This window comes from Physeter macrocephalus, chromosome 5 (assembly GCF_002837175.3).
Source record: "Physeter macrocephalus isolate SW-GA chromosome 5, ASM283717v5, whole genome shotgun sequence".
NCBI lineage: Eukaryota > Metazoa > Chordata > Mammalia > Artiodactyla > Physeteridae > Physeter > Physeter macrocephalus.
In genome coordinates, this window is record NC_041218.1 from 3,523,902 (window position 1) to 3,536,309 (window position 12,408).

General features: G+C 35.5%; 1 protein-coding gene across 1 annotated transcript in view; it reads right to left on the reverse strand.

Annotated features, from left to right (window-relative positions):
* Positions 1-12,408, reverse strand: part of DPP6 (dipeptidyl peptidase like 6) — an 824,646-nt gene that overhangs the window by 303,861 nt on the left and 508,377 nt on the right. Inside the window, exon 5 of the mRNA XM_024129132.3 lies at positions 893-967. Coding sequence (XP_023984900.1) covers positions 893-967 — 75 coding nt within the window. The remainder of the gene's footprint in view (positions 1-892; positions 968-12,408) is intronic.

The window sequence follows — 12,408 nt, forward strand, 5'->3', positions numbered from 1 at the left end:
GTTGGCATGTAACTTGACAAACTGGGCTGTCTCATGCCAGGGGAAGATTCTCTCAAACTCAACAAGGAGCTACTCAGCCCTGAATGATGACGCAGGTACCATTACATCTCACAGAAGCTTCACCAAACTCTAGTTAGAATAGTCTCAAGAGAACTAGAAAGGCAGTGGAATTCTACATTTTATTTGCCAGAGAATAAAGTTCCACTGATACACATTTCTAAAGCTGCTATCTCTTACAAGCTGAACATCTGTTTCACTTACACAAATACATTTCACCTTCGTGCTCATTTAAAGAGCCAAAATGAATTCTAAAATATTAGTATGTTAAAAAAAAAAAAGGTTGAGTTTTAGGCTGCCACTAAAGACCAGGGTGAGACTTTATACAAAATTCTGGTGGAATTTTATGGGAGACTCACATAGAAAGCGCTTAAAACAGGGATTTATATAATGAAAGTGATAGTTCAAGTCTTCTCTAGAATACTGTGATGGCTAGGCGATCAATAACAGCTGATTTTAATTTAGGGAGAACCTGGCATTCACTTTTCGTTCTTAGGATAGAATGTGTGGTGTGACTGAGAAAAATGGCAAGAAAAATAATTGCACGAAAGGGTAAAATAAATCTCTATAAAAAGACAACTTCTCACCATCTCACCAAGAAAATCCTATGAAATAGGCCCTAAAAGTAGTGATTTTTTTTTTCTCTGCCAAAAAGATTTTCACACCTTTCCTCTCTCCTAGGTGGCAGTGTGGCATAAAAAGAGACTAACCCAGGACCCACCAACTACTACAGGATTCAAAGATCACTAAGAATAGAGATGCAAGGAAAAATACTTAATAAGGTATTAGCATAAAGAAACATTCTTTTTTATAAACAGAAAAGAGAAGTACTCACTGGTTCCACGTTATATGAAAAAAGAGCGTACTCTCTATCTGGAGATATTTCATATCTGACAGCTCTTAATGATTCCTAAAAGAAAAAACAAAGAACAAAGAATTTTAAAGTATTATGTATAACATAACTCAAAATCTTGTAGTGAAACGGTGCCTGTGGCGCCATTTTCAAAATTTGCTAACAAAATTAGTATGGAGCCAACTTGCTAAAGTCTATTAAAAATGGCTATATCCTTTTTTTGTTAACCTAATAGTGTTCAGTTAATTAATGCTATTTTACATTTTATTTGTAGTTTTTTCAAATTTCAACAAAACATATTGTATCTGCTGAAACAAATCAGTAGAAATAAACATAAAAACAAATAACCTTTTCACGCAAGACTCCCAATCTCTCTGTATCTTTAAACACACTTTCCTTTGCTCATTCTTATACATAGAAGCTTATATTAAGCAGATTTGTTCCTAAAATAGAATCACATTCCACACATGATTTGGCAACATGCCTCTTCACCTTCATGGATTCTGACCCACAAGTCAGTGGATAGAGGGCTAGCATCTTTTCTTTCAAATTTCTTCAGAGCACACAGGGAATTTTACATAAACGAAATCATCGAAAATGCTGTGTTTCCCTTCAACTTGCCCGTCTTCTCTGATGCACTCCCACTGCTGTACAGACCCTCATACCCACTAGAAAAAGCCTTATATTGTCAACTTGGCATGTATCCCTCTACAAATGATCATAGGACCGACCACACGCAAGCATTAGATGTATAACCACAGCTAAAAATGACGTCACCTTACACAACACTCACCTTAGTTTTCTCACGTAACAATAACTTAAGGTTTAGCCTGAGTTAGTGCTCTTTAAAGCTTGCATACTATTCTATGGTGTGGCTATATCTTCATTCACTCAGTCCTTACTAAAGGGTAGTTACAGAATGTTCTTGTTATTCATGGTAGTTACATTCTATAAAGTCTCCACAAATCCTGTTCCTAGGGGAATGCAGAGTTAGGTTCCTGTGAGCCTCTGGTCACAGTGTTTTTGTCAACCAGTCAGTACATAACCCGTCTTAGGTGTGTTTCTGTTTGAAGATGTCTTACTGAGTATATATTGCTTTCATCAACACAGAACTCAAGGCTAACAACACTATAGCCTGTGCCTGAATGAAGCTCATTAACACGTCTTTTCTCTGTAAGAAAAACAACATCACAGCCTTCTTGAGCTTAGGAAGACAAGACAGACCTTCAGTGTTATTCTTGGGAGCCATTTTAAACAGCATAATCACCAATAAAACGCACAAAAATGTGAAAAACTTGGCACTACATAGACCACAACAAGAACACTTGTTTATAGTATGAGGTTTGACACCAGAAGACAATGGACAACTTCAATATTCTGCCACGATGCACGTGTCCAAGAATGACTGCAGAAGCACCCTGAGTATTAACTTGAGGGTCACAGATAAACTTTAACACAAGGCGAATCTGCAAATATGGAAGCCGTGAATGATGAGGGTCAACTGTGACGTGTTTCCAGTCTGCTGTTATTACACACAATGTTGTAATAAGGGTCCTCATCCATATATCTTTACTGGTGTGTGTATGATTATTTTCATTATTTTACAGGGTAGATTTCTAAGGGGAGAATTGACAATGTATAAGTTTTTTAAAAATTTAAATAGATATTGCCAAATTTCTTTTCAAAATTGTTCTTGAAATGAACATTCTTGCTACAGATGTAGGAATGCACCCTTTCTTCCCTTCCTTGGCAGCAAGAAGTCACTGTATTTTCTTCCATTTTGACCCTCTGATGGGTGTGAAGTGGTGCCTCACTGATAGCTTAGTTTATTTCTCTGCTTACATTCGATCCCCACTGGAGATGTTTTAGGCAATGTGGATTTTATCTTCAAAGAACTGTCTATCCGTATCTCCTTGAAAGTATTTTCTACGCTGAGTTTTCTCCCATTCTCTCTTAAGCTCGCTCCTATCATGTTTTCACCCCACCTCGACCAAGACCCCTCTTCTCAAGGTTACCAGAGGCTCAGTCGCTAAATGTCGTGCTAATTCCTCAGCTCTCACCGCACTTGGCGCCACTGACCACTGTCTCCTCCCAAAGCCCGACTTCACTTGGCGGCCAGGGTACACCTGGTTTCTCTCTTACTTCCCTTGCCGCTTGTTTTCATGCCCCTTTGCAGGTTCCCTTGGTTCCTCTGACCTCTGAATCCCGGAGTATCCAACATTCATTATTTGGACCTCTTTTACTCTTCCATAAGAAATCACCTCCCAGGTGATATCATCCAGCCTGGTAGCTAAAAATCCATGTACCTGCTGAGGATTCCAACAGTCAAGTCTCTGTCCAGTTCTCCCAACTTGGTCTGGACTTGACCTCGACCTTCAGACTCGTCTATCTAACTGCCTCCCTGACATCTCTCCACTTGGATATCAAATGGGCACCTCATGTCAACGTGCATAAAACCAAGCCCCTCACATCCTATCCCCTCCCCCTGCAGCTCCTGGCAGCTTCTTGCTCATCTCAGATGTAGCAACCCCATTCACTCAGCTGCTGTGGCCAAACTCTTAGCCATCTTTTCTCTTTCTCTCTGTCTTACACACCTGAGATCCAGTTGATCAGAGAACCCTGCTGGTCTACCACCAAAGGACACTCAGAACCCTTCCTTCCCTGCTGCCACCACCCCAGTCTAAGGCATGGGCCTTTTTTTCTTGAGCTATTGCAGTGACCTTCCAGCTGCATCCCCAGGTTCTGTCTTTGCCCCACTGCAGTCTGTGCTAGCCACAGGGGCCAGGGCCAGCTTTTAAATATGTAAATCATGATACTGCGCCTTGCTTGAAGCCCACCCACACAGCCGCCCATCACACTCACAGTATAAGTCAAAGTTCTGACTGAGCAGTAGCCCTGCCTGGCCGGGGTCCCCATCAGCTCTCTCTCCCATCTCACCAGTGTCCACACCTTCTCAGAGGCCAGGCACTGCTGTCTCAAGGACGCTGCGTTTGCTCTTCTCTCTGCCTGAAACTGTACATTTTCACTTCTTTCATCTTTTTTCTCAAAAGTCACCTTTTGCGTAAGGACTTCCATGTCCTTGAATAGTCATTATATCTACAAACTTTAACAGGCTGGCCTCTAATTTTTTATAACTCTCTTTCCTTATTTCCCTAGAATAATAATTATCTAAAATAAAATATATTTTACATTTATTTATTTATTTCCTGTCTCCTTCATTAGAATGTAAGCTCCTTGAAAGGAGGGTTTTCTCCAAAAAAAATGTTTAATTTCTCTTGGCCATGTTTTGTAGCTTACAGAATGCAGATCTTGTCCATATTTTGTTAAAGTTATCCCTAAGTATTTAGTATTATTGATATTTTATACATATATATATAAATAAAACACACATGTATATCTTAATTTCAATATCCAGTTGTTTATTGCTTACAGAAACATAACAGACTTTGGTACCCTGACCGTATGCTCCGCAACTTGCTAAATTACATTAATTGTGGGTATTTTTTGGTAAATTCCTTAGAAGTTTCTACCTAATCATTCTTCTCCCCTGTGGAGAGTTTTCTCCTTCCTTTCCTAACTGGATGCTTTTTGCTTCTTTTTATAGCCAATTACACTCTAGGGAACTGCCAGTATGATGCCATGTAGAAGTCATGAGAGTGGACACCTCACCTTTTCCCGATCTTATGAAGAAGGCATTCACTCTTCACTATTCAGTGTGATATTAGTGGTGCATTTTTTTTGTAGATGCCTTTAATCAGGTTGAAGATGTTCTTATCTATTTCCAGTTTCCTCAGAGTTTTTATATTAAATGTTGAATGTTATAATGAATGTTGCATTTTCTCAGTTGCTTTTTCTACATTATTGCGAGATGATTAGGTTGTTTAGCTTTTTTAAATCTGTCAATATGGTAAATTACATTGTTTGATTTTTAAACGTTAAACCAAACTTGCATTCCTGGGATAAACTCTATTTGGCCACGTTGTGTCACTCCTTTTATATATTGCTAGATGTAATTTGCTAATATTCTGCTGAGGGTTTTTGAACCTGTGTTCATGAGGAAAATTGTGGTTTTCTTTTCTGGCAATATCTTTGTTTGGTTTTTATTTCAGAGTAGTGCTGCTCCAAGAAATAATTTGGGAAATTATTCCTCCTCTTCTTCTATTTGTTTCATGAGTTTGTGTAGAATCAGTATTATGTTTTCCTTAAATGTTTGCTAGAATTCACCAGTGAAAACATTTGGGCTTTGAATTTTCTATATGTGGAGGTTTTAAACTATTAATTAGATTTTTTATATCAACATAGGACTATTCAGATTGCCAGCTGCATCTTCAGTAAACTGTGATAATTTGTGTCTTTCAAGCATTTATTTGTTTCATTTGTGTTGTCAAATTTATTGATAGAAAGCTGTTCAAAATATTTTCTATTAACCTTGTAATATCTGTAGTGATGGTCTCACCTCTGTTCCTGATATTGGTTGTTTTGTCCTTTGTCTTCGTTCTTCATCAATTTTATTAATCTTTTCCAAAAAACAGCTTTGAGTATTCTTTAGTTTTTCTATTTTTTTCTGTTTTCTATATGGTTGATTTCTTCTCTTTATTACCTTTCTTTTGTGTACTTAGGTTTACTTTTTCTTCTTTTTTCCCCTAGTTTCTTATGGTGAAAGCTTAGATATAAGCACTTAAAGCTATAAATTTCCCTTTAAGTATACTGCCTAGCTACATGCCATATATTTTGACATTATGTATTTTTATTTTTATTCATTTCAAACTATTCTCTAATTTCCATTTGATTTCTTCTTTGGTCAATTTTTTATTCAGAAGTATGGTGTTTAATTTCTAATCATCAGGATATTTTCCAGATTTTTTTTTTTTTTTGCTATTGGTTTCTAGTTTAATTTTGTATTGTTAGAGAACATACTTTGTATTTCTTCTCTTTATTACCTTTCTTTTGTGTACTTAGGTTTACTTTTTCTTCTTTTTTTCCCTAGTTTCTTACGGTGAAAGCTTAGATATAAGCACTTAAAGCTATAAATTTCCCTTTAAGTATACTGCCTAGCTGCATGCCGTATATTTTGATATTATGTATTTTTATTTTTATTCATTTCAAACTATTCTCTAATTTCCATTTGATTTCTTCTTTGGTCAATTTTTTATTCAGAAGTATGGTGTTTAATTTCTAATCATCAGGATATTTTCCAGATTTTTTTTTTTTTTTGCTATTGGTTTCTAGTTTAATTTTGTATTGTTAGAGAACATACTTTGTATAATTTCCAAGCTTTGAAATATATTGAGGCTATTTTAATGGCCTAGACTATCTAGGTCTATCGTGGTAAACATCCCATGTGCACTCAGAAAGAATATGTACTCTGCTGTTGAGTGGTGTGATCTACAAATGTCAGGTCAGTTGGTTAATTGTGTTTTCAAGACTTTCTGTATCCTTACTAAGCTTTTTTCTACATGTTCTATCAATTACTAAGAGAGGATTGTTTGAATCACCAACTACAATTGTGAATTTGTCCATTTCTGCTTTTGGTTCAAGCAATTGTTGCTTGAAGTACTGTAGCTCTATTGCTAGTTGAATACACCTTCAGGATTCTCATGTCTTCTTAATGAACTGACTCCTTTATCATTATGAAATCATTCTTTTTATTTCTGGTAGTATCCCTTGCTCTGCAGTCTACTTTGTCTGATATTAGTATAGCCATTCAAGCTTTACTTTGGTTAGTGTTTGCATGGTATATCTTTTTACAACCATCTAATTTTAACCTATGTCTTTATATTTAAGGTAGATATCATAGATAGCTTATAATTGGGTCTTGCTTTTTAAAACTAATCTTAAAATCCTCTAGGAGTAATAAGGGGAGCTTGTGTACATAATAAACATGGGGATATGAGGAAAATCTTTCCTTTATACTGCAGTTATTTTCCATTCTATATTGGATCAGCTTTCTCCCCCTGTGTGACATGCTTGAGAAAGTTACAACATGTTCCAAAGATTTTAGGTGTGTATGTTGGTGTTTCTTATGTCAATTTTTAGAGTAGGAGAAAAGGTTCAGAAATCTTACATAAGGTTACATAACATTAAGAGGAGCTGGATCTATTTCACATTTAAAGAACCCTTTTATAAAAAGATAGATGTATCTTTTTTCAGGACTAGTTAATTCATTTTACCTAAATTTCCATCAAAAGCTTAGCCACACACTGACCATATTTATCATTCCTGGCACTTGTCACTCTATTATGTAGACCCAACTTTTCATCTGGTGAAAGCTTCTTACTCCAAAGAATGTCTTTTAAATTTCTCAGTGTGCAGGTACATGGCCAATGAATTATCTTAGATTTTATCTCTGAATACTTTATTTTATCTTTATTTTTGAAAGGTACTTTTGCTGCATATAGAATTCTAGATTAACAGTTTTATTTTTCCCCCAGTACCTTAAAGGAGTCACTCCACTTTCTTCTGGCTTGCATAGCCTCTGGTGAAGAGTCTGTTGTCACACTTATGTTTGTTCTTCTGTACAAATGTCTCATCGCTCTGGCTGCCGTTAAGGTGTTCTATTTTTCACTGGTTTTCAAAACTTGATTATCATAGTGTAACTTGCTTTGGTGTGGTTTTCTTTATGTTTATTATGGTCAGGGTTTACTGAGTTTTTATACCACATGTGGTAAAAATTCAGTCACTATTTCTTCAAAAGTATGTTTTGTCTTTTCTCTCTTCTCTTTCTGGGGCATTAATAACAAGTATCTTATTCCACTTTATATTGTTCAACAAGTCATTGTGACTCTGTTCAGGTTTTTTTTAGGTCTTTTTTCCTCTCTGTTCTTCATTTTGGATAGTTTGTATTGCTATTAGTTAAAGGTTAATTTACTTTTTCTTTCTGTGGTGTCTAATCGGCTATTAATCTGGAGTTTTTAATTTTTATATTTTATTTTTCATCTCTGGAAATTTTATTTGGGTATTTTACAATCTTCAATTTCTCTTCACTATACTCATGGTTTTCTTTATATTCTTGAGCATTTGGAACATATTTATCTTAGCAGTTTTAATGTGTTTTTCTGCTAATCCCATTATCTCTGTTATTTGTGGGTCTGTTTCTATTGACTGATTTTTCTCCTTATCATGGTATGGGTCACATTTTTCTGCCTCTTTGTATATATAGTAATTTAAGAAATAACACCAGATATTTTGAATTTTCTCTTTTTGAATCTTGGATTTTTTTGTGTTCTTTCAAAGAATGTTGGACTTTTTATGACAGGCAGTTAATTACTTGTGGACTAATTTAATTCTTTCAGTTTTGTTTTGAAGATGTTTTAAAGGCTGTTCTACAATAACCATGATTTTGGGGGCTAGGTGAGCCTCATTCTTAAGGGGTTGCTCTTCTGGAGTCTCTGCTTAATATCTCATGGCCAGGAGACACTTAAATGATCCCTGGTGATGTATGAGCTCTGGGATTTTTTTCCTCTTAAAGTGTCCTATAATTTTGCTATTTACTTGAAACTTTATTTTGTCCTGCCTTGTGGTGTTTCACGTTTTATAAATAAAGATCAACAATTAACCAAAGTCTCAAAGGGAACACTATGCAGATTTCTCAAGTATCCTCTAGTTAGCTTCCTCCTCTTGGGTTGTCTGTTTCCTAAATTGCAGCCATCTGTTTTCCACATGAACTCTGATCTTCTCCTTAACTCAGCAAGACTGAAGGACTTCCGTCTTCCTCCTTGTACTGAAGTCCAGCAAGAACATTCATGCAGAAGATCAGCTGGTTGTTTGGTTCATTTAATTTGTTTTCCTTTTCTCAGTCATCACACGTGTGAGCTGCCTGTTTTCCAATGTATGAAAATTGTATTTTTACCCTATATTTTACCCTGTTCTACAGTTGTGTTAGGAGAGTATAAGAATGATCATCTTATACTCTCATAGCCAGGACCAAATGTCGAGAAGAGAATTTTAGTTTGTTTTGTCATATTGTATTCCCAGTGCCTAACAGTGACTGGCACTTAATAGAATCTCTGTAAATATTTGCTGAATAAATGAATGACTATATCCTCAGTTGTTATAAGAGTGGCAATAATGTTACTGGTACAAAGATAACACCAAGAGAAACCAGCAAAGAGTGCAACTTTCTACACTTGAAAACCATTATAGGTCACATCTCTTGATGGAGGGTCAGCTGCCAGTGATACTACTTGAGACAGGTAGAATTTCATTAGGCTGTTTGAGAAGCTCATCACTGCCATTCTTAGGTAGAGTTTCACTCATTTTTGACAATCTCAGTCCCCATGCCCCCTGGGTGTGAAAATTATAGGCTGTATGTCCACCTTTTCACCAGATGCAAATAATGGATGCAAAACTCACTTAGCCTAACATTGCCTAAACATTTGCACCAAGACTATGAATCAAAGATACATTTTCCCAAGCAAAGTAGGCTTTGGTTTCAGGTTTGTCTCAGGGATGTTCCTGCAACGTTCTGTCTATTTTAGATTATTTGTCTTTTTCTGATAAATTTGAAAGAGCTCCTTGTGGACTGTAGATATTAGCCTTTTATTTGTTACCTGGATTGCAAATATTGTCCATTATTTTTCCACCAATTCTGCCTTTTAAAATTTTGAAACTTAAAGCTCTTTTATGGTAAGTTAAATATGGCTATCTTTTTTATAGCTTCTGGATTTCCCATTTAAAAAATTTTGTCTCCTTTGTACTAAACCAAATGATAGATTCTTTTCAACATTTATATCTTTAATACAATTGGAAATTAATTTTGTATGCCTGTGAAATGAGACATTATTTCCTTGTAGATAAAGAGTTAAGTTATGCTCATATTGTTTTCTAATTATGTGATCATCTCTCCCAATGATTTTTATATATCAAATGCCCTTTATATTGAAACCCACTTCTGAATTATTTGGTCTTTTACTGCTCTCTAGGCTATTCCTATGCAAAATTTTAAGGTTTTAAGCTTATACTTTGGGGTCAAAGAGCCTGTGAGTCACACTCTGCTTGGAACATTCACTATGTGAAATTTAGAACATTTCTTAGCTTCTCTGTGCCTCTGTAAAATGGAGATAATATCACGGTTGATGTGAAATTCAATGACGTAATTACAATGACTGGTGCTATCAGCTATTAGTAGTAGTATTAGTTATTACTGTGATTGAGTTGAGTACATTGTGTTTATTATGTGTTTTAATATCAGGTAAAGGAGTACATGTTACCATATATTTTGAAACTTCCTGTGGCTACATTCAGGTGTTTATTCTCATATATGTCAATTAAAATATTTTATCAAATGTTCAACACTAATTTTTTTCAAAGTTCTAATTAGGATTATGTTAATGTTTTATATCAATCTTGAGAATTAACATTTTAAATACTATATTCTCACCTAAGATTACACTGTATCTTTAATTTATTTTTCCAAATCGTCAACAAGATTTTATAGTTTGCTTATTCCTTTATGCTATTCTTAGATTTATTCTAGGTCTTTTTATAGTTTTTGTTCTTATTGTGAATGGAGTATTTTCTCCATTTCTACTTCTAGACACTTATGTTAATGAAGAGAGAAGGCATTGATTTATTTATGTATTTTTGTATTTAGCCATATTAATAAATTTTCTTATTAACTGCAGTAGTTTTTAAAAACTAATCTCTGTTAGGTTTTCTAAGATAGAATTATGTTATCAGAAAAAGGGATATAATTTTTTCCCAGTTCCTATTCCAATCATGTAGTTTGCTTGTATACTGCATTTCCCATGATCTCTAAGAACATATTAAATATTAATGATGATGTTGACTATTCCTTCCTGACTGTAATTGAAATGGTTTTATTGTTTGCCATTTAGAAATGTTTTCACTGCTAGTTGGTTCGTGATAAATAGTCTTCACCATATTTAAGCAGTTTTTATTCTTATCTTACGTGGAATTTTTATTAGGAGTGGTTGATAAATTTTACCAGATGGCCTTTCAGCATCTTGTGATATAATCATAAGAATTTTTCTGTTATTGTGCAGTTGTAATTAATTTTGTTGACTGATTTCATGACATCATTGTCATGATTAGACCTTACTTGTTCAGAGCACATTATGATTTTGATACATGACTGAATTCTACTTGCCAATATTTTATTTACAATTTTTGCATTTATGCTCACTAGTGAGATTGGTGTATAATTTACATTTTGCATTATTTAGGGCTATTTAGTTATCAATAACACAATTTTTTAATAAAATTATTCTGACTAAAAAATATTGGTCTACATATATGAGGATTCCATATGTATATATATATATATATATATATATATATATATATATACACACACATATATAAAACTATAGGCCTGTTTCTGGTGAGATGCATATCTAAACGGTTGTGTCTTGTTTTCTTGTACTACATAAATATGTATGTGATTAGGAATGCAGAGAAAGAAAGGTGGCCATTGGTGGGAGAGAGAGAGATAAAATGATAGAATGCTCCAAATTATCAAGTAATGGAAGGTAAATGAAGAGTACAAAGCATCAATATATCCATAGGCTGTTTTGTGAAAACAATCTCCTCATAAAGGAAAAAGAAAAAACCTAAATACACAAGATTAGTAATGATAAAACAAAAACCAAACACTGACAAGATTAAATGATTTCTAAGAGGACACTTTGTGCAACTCTAGGGGAACACGTATAAAACAAAATAAATGGACAACTGTAATCTCACCCTCCCTAGTCAATAAGGAAGAGGGGAACTCGTGGACAAGGTAGCACAGCCTGCACCTGGGCCCCTAATTCGCCTAAAAACCATTCCACTTGGAATCAGACAGCCCCAGGTGCCACTCCCAGCACTGCTTGTGAGAGCCAGAGAAAACCTGAACACGCAGTCGCTAGAGAACAGGAGAAAGGAGGATGAAAGCTCAACCACTGAGAAAAGCCTCCAGACGGTTTCACAAGCTGAATTCTCTCTGACCTTGTGCACTCAGGTGCATCCGCATTTTTGCATTAGGCTAAAGCTGACACACTCTTTTGCATCTGTAATCTTTATGTTAGGCAACATGCAGCAGGCTCCAGGAGCAATCTCGTGGTATACCACGGTGGACCGCAGGTGTGAACACACCTCTGAAGCTGGGCACCCTTCTCAGTCGTGGGATGCTGGCCTCAGTTCCCTCTGGAGCCCTGTGGGCACAAAGGCTGCAGCTGGATACTTTACACAACTTAGAAATAATTTTGTTCGGAATCAGACAAAGCTGAGTTCAGTTCTCAGGACTCCCAGCTCCCAGCTACGAGAAAAAGTTATTATAACCTCCATAAACTTCAGCTTTCTCATCTAGAAAGCAAGAGTAACAAAGTACTGCTGCTCACAGGATCCCTAAGGATTTCAATTAAATAAGATGATACATGTACAGTGTCTAGGATAATTCTGGTTGCACTGTAAGCACTCAGATATCAATTATTAGTTGATTTATCCCGCATAAACCTTGCAGCATCCTCCTCCTCAAAGTATCCCTGGTTTTCCAC